Here is a 13,804-nt window from a genome sequence, read left to right as displayed (position 1 = left end):
TTTTTTTAAAAAAAATAAATTAAAAAATTAAATTCTTCCACCCAGCGATTACAGGGCTTTTCAGCAACAGTAATCTTCAGCCAACAAGTGCTTGGGGAAACAGGAATTTTTTCAAATTCCTCCTGAAAGTTAATAAAGGCAGAGACGCTTTATGATACTGTGAAGAGATATTTATGTTGGGAACAAGCCAAAACTACCACTTTGTGGTTAAAAGGAAAGGGGGTCATTAATATTTTATTTTTATTTCCCATTAGAGTAACAAACCAGAGACAAAATGCCTTTAATAAACGACGACAAGGCAGGCCTTTTAAACGTGGATTAAAATTCACCACATCATTAAAGGAGAGCTTTACTGACTAGTTTCCCAACTGAAGTATTTATTGTGAAATAAAGGCAGCACTGCCAGCCACTATAATTCTGTAATGTATTTAGACACCTCTTTTACTGGTGGAACACACTGCTAATCTTATGCAAGGGTCTCTTGGAGTTCACTTCAGCAATTCCAGCAAGCAATGGCTCAGATTGTGCAGCCCCTGTGATTACCGTATTTTTTGCTCTATAAGACTCACTTTTTCCCTCCTAAAAAGTAAGGGGAAATGTGTATGCATCTTATGAAGCGAATGCAGGCTGCGCAGCTATCCCAGAAGCCAGAACAGCAAGAGGGATTGCTGCTTTCACTGCGCAGTGATCCCTCTTGCTGTTCTGGCTTCTGAGATTCAGAATATTTTTTTTCTTGTTTTCCTCCTCCAAAAACTAGGTGCGTCTTGTGGTCTGGTGCGTCTTATAGAGCGAAAAATACGGTAACATCTCATAATAATAGAACAGCTCTCTAATTTTGTGGGGTTTCTTGGGATGTCTAGAAGGCTGGGCAGAGGGAGAAAGGGGTGCGGGTGTCCAAGGCCTGTGGGAAGGAGATGTAACAACAAAGTAAATGAGCCCAACGTCACCACATACTTTTAGGGGTTTTCTTGGGGGGTTGCTTGCACGTGTCAATACAATATGCTGTATATTGCTGGGCTTTTGCTGTGAACTGTTAGCAAGCTGTGAATGTCTGGGTGACATTCAAGGAAGGAAAGAAGGAAGCAGAGTGCTTTTTAAAGGAGCCAGGAATCAATGGACCAATCTATATGTCCAGCAAAACCATCACAAGGACGTTCCTGGACTATACCGATTCATATAGCAGAATGGTGGGCTAGCTTTTATAACGCTTCATTGCATAAAAGGAGCCCCTTGCAAGTAGAGAACCAGCACACCAAGAAGAAGGCTAGGTTTCTCTCCTTATGTGCTAGTTGACTACATGCAAGGAAGAACCTTTTGCACGAATGAGCATTTGATAACGTGACACTGCCTGTGGTTATGAGTGGTGCAGTCTATAATAATAATAATAATTTATTATTTATACCCCGCCCATCTGGCTGGGCTTCCCCAGCCGCTCTGAGTGGCTTCCAACAAAATATTAAAATACAGTAATGCATCAAACATTAGAAGCTTCCCTAAACAGGGCTGCCTTCAGATGTCTTCTAAAGGTCTGGTAGTTGTTGTTCTCTTTGACATCTAGGAAGTCTAGGTCTAGGAAGGACTACGTCATTTTGATGGGTGTTTAGCTTTGCTCAGTGCTTTTCTGTTATCTTGAGAGAGGGAAAAACGGAGAGGAGAACTGGGAAAGGAAGCCAAAAGAACATCTAAAAAAATGAAAAATATGACGAGGGAGGGAGAATGAAGATCCTGCATATTCTCCGCTCATTTGAAGAGTTTGGATTTGATATCCCGCTTTATCACTACCCAAAGGAGTCTCAAAGCGGCGAACAATCTCCTTTCCCTCTCTCTCCCACAACATATACTCTGTGAGGTGAGTGGGGCTGAGAGACTTCAGAGAGAAGTGTGACTAGCCCAAGGTCACCCAGCAGCTGCATGTGGAGGAGCGGGGAAGCGAACCTGGTTCACCAGATTACGAGTCCACCGCTCTTAACCACTGCCCCACACGTTGCAGCTGTGGCTGCCCCTTCCCACCATTACTGCATTTTGTTCTGTGGCCCCATCCTGTAGTCACTGTGTGTTCAACACATACACACTCCACCCTCCAGAGAACCCCACATTTCTGCCAACTACCCAGAGATTAGTTAAAGTTGTAGCCCGAGGCCTAGTTTACAGAAACAAGAGCCAAGTTGGTGAAGCTCTTCTTGGATTACACCACTTCAGATTGCCGGAGGGAAGGATCACTTGGCGAAAGTGCTCTCCTGGAGCGAGACATGAAACCCCTGATGGATGGTTAGTCCAGAAACCACCTTCTTGACATTTGGTTTCTTCCACCTCTCATATCAGACAGGGGATATTTCCCAGCCCAACCAGGAGGTGACAGGAATAGAATAATAATAATAATAATAATAATAATAATAATAATAATAATAATTTATACTCTGCCCTCCCTGGCCAGAGTCGGGCTCAGGGCAGCTAACACCAATAAAATCACAGTAAAAACATAATAGGGGGAAAAGGGGGGGGGGGGAGGGAGAAAAAAACCACCAATTTAAAATACAGGTTAAAATGCAATTTAAAATGCAGCTTCTTTTTAAAGTAGCTGATAAATCAAGACCGTAAGGGGAGGGAAACGTAAGGGTCAGACCGAGTCCAAACCAAAGGCCTGGTGGAACAGCTCTGCCTTGCAGGCCTTGCAGAAAGATGTCAAGTCCCTCAAGGCCCTAGTCTCTTGTGACAGAGCGTTCCACCACATCGGGGCCAGGGCTGAAAAGGCCCTGGCCCTGGTTGAAACCAATCTAATCTCCTTGAGGCTCGGGACCTCCAAAGTGTTGTGGACCTTAAGGTCCTCCGCAGGGCATACCAGGAGAGGTAGTCCTGTAGGTACATGGCATAGCTGTCAACTTACAGATTTGAAAATAAGGGACCAGCAGCCTCGAAAATAAGGGATCAGCAGCCAAAATAAGGGATTTTAGTCAACCAGCAGCCAAATAAAGCATCAAGCGGTGGTTCCCACAGCGCAGCAACCCGGCAAAGGGGATGCAGCAAGGAAAACCACCGTCACCTCTCCGCTGGGAAGCGTTGAGCAAAGGCGAGTCCCCAGGCAATGTGGCCAATTTGATTGGCACAAGGTATGCAAGCTCCACCCCCCATTTGTTCTCAGACTCCTTATTCGGTGAGCAACGCAGCCAAGCAACACAGTTGGAGCCTCCCTCCTCCCTGGCCGGCAGGGAGCGAGGGAGAGGAGCTGCTTCCTTTGAACCCCAGGAAATTTACGGGATATCATCAATCCGGGATAGCAGCGGGAAACGGTGCTGGGAGAAGGGAGTTTGCCGCCAAATAAGGGACGGTTGACAGCTATGGTACATGGGTCCTAGGTTGCATATGGCTTTAAAGGCTTTACTGGCTTCCTTGCAAGGACTTAGAGTGAGTTAGTGCAGGAGGGCTGGACAAGACTCCTTCCTTTTCTCCGAAGCGCTAACGATGGCGTGTCCCCATTATTATATTACACGTCATTTGGTGTCTGTGTCTCTGGCTGTTGTGTTTGGGACGAGAGCGCCCCGGCAAGGGACAGGGATCCCTAAAGCGCTGCCTCTTCTCTGTGTCACGCCTTCCCTTCCGTGTGCGTCCTTCCATCCGTCTGTCCGTTCCTCATCCGTCCCGTTTGTTTTCTCCGCCCGCCCTCCCCGTTCTCCCGACAGCTCTGCTGCTCAGCAACCCGGCTTACCACCTCTTCCTGGCCACTTATGCCCAGCCAATGGGAAGGCCTGCTTTCCCGCCACCCAACCGGGTTAAGCCAATCAACACCAATGGTAAGGAGGGCGGCCAAACTCGTGTGGCGCGACGGGGGAAAACCTGGGTGGCCACATTCCAAGCTGAGAGAACCTTCTGCCTACTGCCATTTCTCCCCCTCTCCTGCCAGGGGGCGCTGTCTGTCTCCATCTCTCTTCCCACCCACCCTCCCCACACACCATATGTCTGTCCCCAGTTCATTTCCCTCTTGTCTATCCTGTGCATGGCTAACCTCTCTCTCTCTCTCTGGCTCAGACAACGTTGCAACTTTCCGCTTTGCAGGTTCTGCGACGCAGCAGCTTCCGGGGTGGCTGGAGGGGGCGAGGATTTGCGCAGGGTCCCTTCTGCCCAGAGCTGAGATCCAAGTGGCTCTTGCGTTTGACCCGGCTGCTGGGTCCCTGCAAAAAGCAGCCATCCTCAGGGCGGGGCAAATAACCTCACCGCGTTAGCTGGGGGAAGTGGACTCGCTCCATGTTTCCTTATCCCTGTCTTTCGTTCCCACAGCTTGTGGCGCTGACTACATGGAACCGGAAACCGCGGGAAGCCAGCCAGGCTTCCAGAACAACGTTCCGCATTACGCTGAAGCTGACATTATCAACCTGCAAGGGGTGACTGGTGGGAACACCTACGCGGTCCCGGCTATCGCGGTGGACGCCCTCGCTGGCAAGGACATGGCGCTGGGCGAATTCCCCCGGGAGAGGCTCGTCTTCAAGGAGAAGCTGGGCGAAGGGCAGTTTGGAGAGGTGAGTCCATCTGTAGGTGTAGAAGGAAATTTTTTAAGATGATGAAGGCTGCTGTGGATGATTGTTTCGGAGGGAAGGTGGGATGGACTTTTAAAGAAACAAAACAGGAGAGCACAAGGGGAAGGGACGCAGGAAATGTACCTTTCACTGAGTTAGACCTCTGGTGCACCAGCTCTGCATTGCCTCTGTCAGGAGCAGCCAAAGTGGTTCTCTCCACATCTTGTTGAATTTTCAGCTTCTGTCATCCCCATGTGAACTACAGGACCACCTCTCCCCATATTATTATTATTTATTGAATTTATAGAAGAGCGGTGGACTCGTAATCTGGTGAACCAGGTTTGCATCTCCGCTCCTCCACATGCAGCTGCTGGGTGACCTTGGGCCAGTCACACTTCTCTGAAGTCTCTCAGCCCCACTCACCTCACAGAGAGTTTGTTGTGGGGGAGGAAGGGAAAGGAGATTGTTAGCCGCTTTGAGACTCCTTCGGGTAGTGATAAAGCAGGATATCAAATCCAGACTCCTCCTCCTCCTCCTCTTCTTCTTCTTCTTCTTCTTCTTCTTCTTCTTCTTCTTCTTCTCCTCCCTATACCCGGAGGTCTCAGGGCGGTTCACAGAAAAGATCACGACATATATGATCAGAATAAGAACAACCTGTTAACAGCCCCCACCCGCCACGAAAAGAGCCACCTGAGCCCTTCTTTGTGCCAGTGGCGGACTTTGGGCTCTCAAATTTCAGCGGTGCCCTGCGTGGCACTATAATTTGGTGCCTCCTCCCCACCTCTCGTGCTCCATTCTAGACCATTGTCTTAGTGCCTGCAGCGTGGCACCCAATGCCACTCCGAATCTGTCTCTGTGTGCCCCATCCAGGGGAGATCTGGAATGGGCCTTTTCAGTGGTGGCTCCCTGCTTGTGAAATGCCCTATCCAGGGAAGCTCGCCTGGTGCCGTCATGACTTAACTTTAAGCACCAGGCAAGAACTTTGGCTTTTGGTTATCTGTGGCCTCCTTCAGTGGGTGAGATATTTTAGCCCTTCCTTTTTAAAATATGAGCTTCTTTGCTTTGTTTTTATGCTGGTTTAAATGTATGCTTTATTTATTTCCATTGGGGTTAACTTTTGTAACAAATCAGCTAATTAGTTTAATCCTCTTCACTGGCTGTTGGCCATGCTATCTGAGGCTGATTAGAATTGGGGTCCCAACAACTTTGGACAATCACAAAATTGCCTTCTCCTGGCCTGGTTGGCAGCAGCATCTCTCCAGAATTTCAACGCCCCTGGGAAATGCTGGGGATTAAACTTTGGGACCACCACTGACCTACTGCCTTTCCGATAGTCAATACCGCTAAAGTGCAAGGTTTTAAAAAATTATTGAGAAATATCATATCCTGTGTTACAGACCTGAGAGGATCTCAAAGCAGCGTGCAAATGATTCTCAAAATTAAAACCATGCTCAAATCCATTACAGCAGCAGAAATTGTATGCATGGAACTGAGATTATTCAGACAGCGTTGCTTGCCCTTGTCCTCCTTCCCTGGTGTCGCCGTGCTGTGTAATTGACATTCCTTAGTTGTTGTTGTTTAGTCGTTTAGTTGTGTCCGACTCTTCGTGACCTCATGGACCAGAGCACGCCAGGCACTCCTGTCTTCCATTGCCTCCCGCAGTTTGGTCAAACTCATGCTGGTAGCTTCGAGAACACTGTCCAACCATCTCGCCCTCTGTCGTCCCCTTCTCCTTCTGCCCTCCATCTTTCCCAACATCAGGGTCTCTTCTAGGGAGTCTTCTCTTCTCATGAGGTGGCCAAAGTATTGGAGCCTCAGCTTCAGGATCTGTCCTTCCAGTGAGCACTCAGGGCTGATTTCCTTCAGAATTGATAAGTTTGATCTTCTTGCAGTCCATGGGACTCTCAAGAGTCTCCTCCAGCACCATAATTCAAAAGCACCAATTCTTTGGTGATCAGCCTTCTTTATGCTTCCATGCATCACTAATTCCTTAGTTAGTCAGCCCTATAATTAAGCGCGTTGCCAAGGCTCAATAGCTCTTAGTGGGCAGTTTTCTTTTGTGGGGATACGTTCATCAACCTCCGCTTCTTAGTTTACACGTACTTTCATAGGGCTTTAAAAATGTCAGGCGAGAACATGCTGAGTGATGCTGAGGTTTTGCACTTGGAAGACTTCCCATCTGCTCAGGACAAACCTGTTTCGCAAAGCTCCTCAGTTTATGACCTGCGCCACGTGCTGAAGCAAGAGTAAATAATAAGCTGAAGGCCTAGGGAAAAACAAGGCCAGGAAAGGCGTAACAGTTGAGAGCCTGGGAAGCTGGGCCCCCCAAGGGTAGAGGTGGCCTGTGCTCTCCAGGTTTGGCTCGATCACAACCCCCATCATACCTGAGCACTGGTGATGCTGACTGGGGCTGATCTTGAGAGCCACAAGTTCCCTGCACTTGCGGCAGATTTCCAGAAGCCTTTGGCTTCTGACCCCTTTTTTATTTGGAAAGGATGGTGGGCGCTGTGAAGCCCAGTGTGGGTGGGTGGGACATATTGTTGTGTTTTTGCTTAAGGTAAAAATATCTGGTCACTGGGTGGAGCCACAGGTCAGTTGGTGGGGCCAAAAGACAGGTTACTAGTGCCGATTTTGGAACGTCAGGTGTGGAGCTTGGCGAGTTTAGGCCACAAGGGGGTGGAGCTTAACTGATCAAGGGAATGGAGTCAGTGGAGGAGGGGGGGGGGAACCCCTCACAATCATGTGCAGTTTTCACAAACTTACCTGATTACAAAACCTGAGCTAAAATACCGAATGGGTAGGTAAAACACCCATCAGTTGGCAACCAGAGTTGAGTTGAGTTGAGTTGGCACCCAACACTTGACAAGCTGGTGTAGTGGTTAAGAGCGGTGGACTCGTAATCTGGTGAACCGGGTTCGCTTCCCCGCTCCTCCACATGCAGCTGCTGGGTGACCTTGGGCCAGTCACACTTCTTTGAAGTCTCTCAGCCCCACTCACCTCACAGAGTGTTTGTTGGGGAGGAAGGGAAAGGAGAATGTGAGCCACTTTGAGACTCCTTCAGGTAGTGATAAAGCGGAATATCAAATCCAAACTCTTCTTCTTCAAGTGCATTTTCTCGTGAAGAGTGGGAATGTCACAACTGGCCCTGCTTGCTTTGCAATGGAGCCATGAAGTGATGGAGAAAGGGGGGGGGGGAGATGAGGCTGGTTTCTTGTTCTCTTCCTTCCTCCCAGAGTCACCAGGTTTGTTTTTTTTCCTTAAAAAGGTCCACTTGTGTGAAGTGGAAAACCCGCAGGACCTTCCGAGCCTGGAGTTCCCCTTCAATGTGCGCAAGGGGCGCCCTCTGCTGGTGGCTGTGAAGATTCTACGCTCTGACGCCACTAAGAATGCCAGGTAAGTGTACAAACCTCTCTGCCTCTCTCTCTGTGTGTGTGTGTGTGTGTGTGTGTGTGTAGTTTGGCAGCCTGATCCTCCATAAAATTTGCCCAGGCCTCATCATCATCATCATCATCATTTTTAATTTGTATACCATCTTTCTATCTTACAATACTCAAGGCGGTTTACAAGCTGAAGGAACAAAAAATGTACATCTTATATTAATCTAATGCAATACAAAAATGTGATAATAAAACCATCCAAGTTGGTGGCCGCCAGCTGCCTCCTATGGGGGGTGAGTTCCACAGTTTAACTCAGGCAAACTCGGCCCTCCAGATGTTTTGGGACTACAACTCCCATGATACCTAGCTAACAGGACCAGTGGTCAGGGATGATGGGAATTGTAGTCCCAAAACATCTGGAGGGCCGAGTTTGCCTATGCCTGGTTTAACTGAATGTCAGGCCCTCTTCTGGAAGAGATTTATCTAACCTCATGTTCAAAACATCTGCTAATGGGATCTCTGCAATCCTGGGTCCTATCACTTGAGTATTCCCCTCTATTCTCTATATCTTTATTCTCCTGCTTCCAGTTTTGTTCTGACTTGCCTTTGAGCAGGGGCTGATGGGATTTAAGGGATGTGATTGTCCCTGGCTGGGCTGCAGGCCCTGAGTTAGGCAGGGACCTAACAGCTAGAGTCAGCCCCATTCATGTGACCACCATTATCTCACCTCCTCTGCTTGAAACCAGCCCGGGAGATGCTATGAGTGGGGCACCTTGTCACAAGTGCTGAGGCAGCACTTCCCAAACGTTTCTGGTCAATTGGGATTTTGTCAGTTGCCTAATTTGTACCAGTTTGCAGAATTCAGGCTTCACGGTTGCCAGATGTGGCCTCAACCAGAGCCAGGGCTTTTTCGGCTGTGGCCCCGATCTGGTGGAACGCTCTGTCACAAGAAACTAGGGCCCTGCGGGACTTGACATCTTTCCGCAGGGCCTGCAAGACAGAGCTGTTCCACCAGGCCTTTGACCAGGGCACAGCCTGACCCCCTCCTTTGGCAATCCTCACAGAACTCTAGCCCAATGGTTGCCATTAATTTGATTTTAAATTGGTTTTATAATGAATTGATTTTAGAATGCTGTGTTACTTTTATTGTTGTTAGCCGCTCTGAGCCCATCTTCAGCTGGGGAGGGCGGGATATAAATTTCACTTCACTTCACTTCACTTCACTTCACTTTACAGTGGTACCTCTGGATACATACGCTTCAGGTTACATACGTTAACCCAGAAATAGTGCTTCAGGTTAAGAACTTTGCTTCAGGATGAGAACAGAAATTGTGCTCCGGCAGCATGGCAGCAGCAGGAGGCCCCATTAGCTGAAGTGGTGCTTCAGGTTAAGAACAGTTTCAGGTTAAGTACGGACCTCCGGAACGAATTAAGTACTTAACCCGAGGTACCACTGTATTTTATTTTATTTTATTTTATTTTAGTCAGGTTTCGCCAACCACCCCCCCTTTTTTTTTTTTGCACCTTCATCTTTCGATCTGCAGAACCCTTTTATTTGTTTATCCCTGACAACTTCTTCTTCTTGCCTGTCCAGGAACGATTTCCTGAAGGAGGTGAAGATCATGTCTCGCCTGAAAGACCTCAACATCGTCCGGCTCCTGGGCGTTTGTGTGAGAGACGACCCCCTGTGCATGATCACGGAGTACATGGAGAACGGAGACCTCAACCAGTTCCTCAGCGGACATGAGATGGAAGACAAGCTGGGCGGGAGCCCCAGCGGGAAGCCGACAATCGGGTACCGACTCCAAGCTGGGGTAGCTCAGTCAGTAGAGCATGAGATCTCAAGGTCGTGGGTTCGAGCCCCACGTGGGGCAAAAAGATTCCTGCATTGCCGGGGGTTGGACTAGATGACCCTCGTGGTCCCTTCCAACTGTGATTCCATGGCAGCAGAATCCAACCCGTTTTGCCTTGGAAGTCCTGCCCTGATGGCGTCGGTCGTCAGGTGTGCATTTCAGGTGCAGCAGTTATTTTTCGGACGTTTCCGAGGCAAGAGGTTAACAGAGACTACCCTTTCAGAATTTTTTTCCAGCACTTGCTGCTGCATTTAAGAGGGCCGTTACTGTTTTTAAGTGGTAGAAAAGTATTGTGTTTGGCAAGCCGGTGCCTAAACAGTGTAGCTTGAGGATTCGTGAACAAGGCTTTGTAGCTGAGCATTTTAAAAGCAGCTACCTGAGTCTTTAATTTCAAAGGATGAATTTCAATTTTGAAGTCTCTGCACGCATTTCAAAATACGTGTGGCATCTTGTTCTCCCCACTCTGCTCCCCGGCCAAGACCTACCAAAGTAAAAAGTCCTGGGCCAGCCAGCAAAGAGTGAGCTTTGATGTTCCTCTGTATCATAGCTGTCAACTTTTCCCTTTTCTTGCGAGGAATCCTATTCGTAATAAGGGAATTTCCCATAAAAAAAGGGAAACGTTGACAGCTATGCTCTGGATTCATAATTCACTAAAATCTTGAGGGAAAATTCCGTCCCATTCAATTGCATCCTAACTTGATTGGTTGCGTTCCCGGGAGGCCAGCACTTTACAGAGCTACCCCAGTGTCTGATGGGAATATCACTTACATCTCTTCGGTCTCAGGGGAGTGTTCCTGATGTGCCTTTCTCTCTCTCTCTCTCTCCCCCCCCCCCCCCGCTACTTAGCTATCCTACCCTGGTCCACGTGGGGGCCCAGATTGCCTCAGGAATGGCGTTCCTTGCCTCCCTCAACTTTGTGCACCGCGATCTGGCAACGCGGAACTGCCTGGTAGGCGAAGGCTTCACCATCAAGATCGCTGACTTTGGCATGAGCCGGAACCTCTACGCTGGGGACTATTACCGCATCCAGGGCCGGGCAGTGCTGCCGATCCGCTGGATGGCTTGGGAGTGCATCCTCATGGTGAGAGCACCGAATAATAATAATAATAATAATAATAATAATAATAATATTAATAATAATAATAATTATTTACTATTTGTACCCTGCCCATCTGGCTGGGTCTCCCCAGCCACTCTGGGGGGCTTCCAACAAAGATTAAAAATACATTAAAATAAAGTAAAATTTTTATAAAGCAGGGGTGGGAAGCCTGTGGCCTGCTGGATGTTGCTGGGCTACAACTCCTCCAACAAGATCCAGAGAGAGCCAAAGGATTTCCCCATGCCTGCTTTGAGGGTCGTCTCATATGCTTTGCCCTTCTCATTTGCCTCGCCTCTGTTAGTTGCCATTTCCCTGTTCAAAATGGAGTCGCTTTCAGTGGCCGGCAAAAACAACCGAGAGTTTGATATGTTAAAAGACGGATGGTCTCGCCTGCACTGTGCACACCCCTTTTTAAAAAGGCACGGCTTCCCTCAAAGTACCCAGGGAACTGCCGTTCGTTAAGGGTGCTGAGAGCTGTGGTGGGGCTCCTGTTTCTCTCAAAGAACTTCAAATCAAAACTTATTTACACTGTTGAATATATCTTGATGCTGCCAGTGTTTTTAAATGAACACAATTTTCACCCATATATCCAGTAAACATTTTCCAGTCTTCTTTAAACGTACATTCTTTTTGTTCTCTTATACTGTATGTTAAATCTGCAAGCTGTGCATATTCCATCAGTTTAAGTTTAATAATAATAATAATAATAGTAATAATAATAATAATTTATTTATACCCCACCCATCTGGCTGGCGGCTCCCAACCAAATATTAAAAATACAGCATTAAGTTGCCATTATTCTTTGGTTGGGACCTCGCTCGTTTTCCATTGGGTTAACAAAACGCAGGCCGCAGTAGTAGCGTACATAAATAGTCTTTTTTGACACCTGGGAATTTCCCTCTGAATTATGCCCAACAAAAAGGACTGTGTCCTCCCAGCTCACTATTCCCTGTTCCCTCTTCAACCGCCGCCACTTCCTCCCCCCAGTCTCCTCCCTCTGGCCACCCATCGTTGTCTCACCACCAATCCCCGGGCTCTGAGTCATCTTTCCTTGGGGGTTCCCCGGCTGGTTCCGGCCACCATTCCTCTGCAGTCCAGCATGACAGTGGTTTAACAGCCAGTGCCTCTTCCCAGGGAACTCTGGGAGCTGTAACTCTGCAAGGGGAACACCCCCTCAGCACCTTTAACAAACTACAGTTCCCAGGATCCTTTGCAGTGAGCCATCACTGCTTTAAAGTGACGCGACACTGCTTTGACTGTGAAGATGGGGCCTAGGTCTTCCAAGTGCTTGAGGTAAAGGGACCCCTGACAATTACCATATTTTTCGCTCTATAGGACGCACCCGACCATAGGACGCCCCTTGTTTTAGAGGGGGAGAACAAGAAAAAATAAATTCTCCCCCTCTCTGCTCAGCGCCCCTTCAGTGAAGCGGCAGGAGAAACGGAGCCCCTTCCATTTCTCCTCCCGCTTGGCTGAAGGGGCGCCGCGCAGCTCTCTCTCTCTGCTGAAGCCAGGAGAGTCTTGCTCTTCTGGCTTCAGCAAAAGGAACCCGAAGCCTTCAGAGCGCAGCGTGAGTTCCCGCTGCGCTCCAAAGGCTTCAGGCGGCTATCCCTGAAGCCTGGAGAGCGAGAGGGGTCGGTGCGCACTGACCCTTCTCGCTCTCTAGGCTTCAGCGAAAGCAACGCGAAGCCTCCAGAGCGCAGAGGGAGCGCTCCCTCTGCGCTTCGGAGGCTTCGCGTTGCTATTGCTGAAGCCAAGGAGCCTGCATTCGCTCCATAGGACACACACACATTCCCCCTTACTTTTTGGTGGGGGAAAAAGTGCGTCCTGTAGAGCGAAAAATACAGTAACTCCAGTCGTGAATGGAGTTGCGGCGCTCATCTCACTTTATTGGCCAAGGGAGCCAGCGTACAGCTTCCAGGTCATGTGGCCAGCATGACTAAGCCGCTTCTGGTGAACCAGAGCAGCGCATGGAAACACCGTTTACCTTCCCGCTGGAGCAGTACCTATTTATCTACTTGCACTTTGATGTGCTTTTGAACTCCTAGGTTGGCAGGAGCAGGGACCGAGCAACGGGAGCTCACCCCGTTGCGGGGATTCGAACCACCGACCTCCCAAAGGTTCAAGCCCTAGGCTCTGTGGTTTAACCCACAGCGCCACCCGTGTCCCTATTACGAGAGATGCATACATAGGCAGAGGGAGCCGGTGTTTGTCCGCAGACAGCTTCCGGGTCATGTGGCCAGCATGACTAAGCCGCTTCTGGCGTACCAGAGCAGTGCACGGAAACACCGTTTACCTTCCCGCCGGAGCGGTACCTATTTATCTACTTGCACTTTGAGGTGCTTTCGAACTGCTAGGTTGGCAGGAGCAGGGACCGAGCAACAGGAGCTCACCCCGTCTCAGGGATTCAAACCGCTGACCTTTGGATCGGCAAGCCCAAGGCTCTGTGATTTAGGCCACAGCGCCCAGTGCTTGAGGACGAAGGCAGAAAGTGAGGGATGGACAGGGTGGGGAGTGCCAGGACCACCAAGAAGTAAATATGGCCTCTGTTATTCACCTTCCTGCTCTGTTTCCCTCAGGGCAAGTTCACCACAGCCAGCGACGTCTGGGCGTTTGGCGTCACACTTTGGGAGGTGCTTATGCTGTGCCAGGAGCAGCCCTACAGCCAGCTCACTGACGAAGCCGTCATCGAGAACGCCGGCGAGTTCTTCCGGCACCAGGGCAAGCAGGTAACAAAAACCGGGGAGCTTGGCCGGAGGCGATGACTTCTCCAGGAATCTGTGCTGCTGGGGTGGGTGGAAGGCAGATCAGGAGCTATGAGAAGATTTCTGGGTGATCTGCAATAAGATCTGGGTTCCTCAACATGGCACCTATGAGCACAATAGCACTCTCAGACACACAACCCTTGGCACCTGCCCCTCCATTATTATTATATTTTTAACTTGATGGGTGTTTTCATTGTTTGAT

At 49.1% G+C, this 13,804-nt stretch overlaps 1 protein-coding gene across 4 annotated transcripts in view; it reads left to right on the top strand.

Moving 5' to 3' along the window:
• Nucleotides 1-13,804, top strand: part of DDR1 (discoidin domain receptor tyrosine kinase 1) — a 105,364-nt gene that overhangs the window by 87,463 nt on the left and 4,097 nt on the right. For 3 of the 4 annotated variants that reach the window (XM_080991672.1, XM_080991671.1, XM_080991670.1), the window contains exons 12-17: nucleotides 3,678-3,788; nucleotides 4,273-4,511; nucleotides 7,774-7,901; nucleotides 9,480-9,680; nucleotides 10,585-10,819; nucleotides 13,417-13,566. In XM_080991672.1, coding sequence (XP_080847798.1) covers nucleotides 3,678-3,788; nucleotides 4,273-4,511; nucleotides 7,774-7,901; nucleotides 9,480-9,680; nucleotides 10,585-10,819; nucleotides 13,417-13,566 — 1,064 coding nt within the window. The remainder of the gene's footprint in view (nucleotides 1-3,677; nucleotides 3,789-4,272; nucleotides 4,512-7,773; nucleotides 7,902-9,479; nucleotides 9,681-10,584; nucleotides 10,820-13,416; nucleotides 13,567-13,804) is intronic. The other variant, XM_080991673.1, reaches the window with a different exon arrangement.

This window comes from Podarcis pityusensis (genome assembly GCF_964106645.2).
Source record: "Podarcis pityusensis genome assembly, chromosome: 2".
Lineage (NCBI taxonomy): Eukaryota > Metazoa > Chordata > Lepidosauria > Squamata > Lacertidae > Podarcis > Podarcis pityusensis.
The sequence above is the reverse complement of the archived record's forward strand: the minus strand, read 5'-3'. Positions and strand labels throughout refer to the sequence as shown.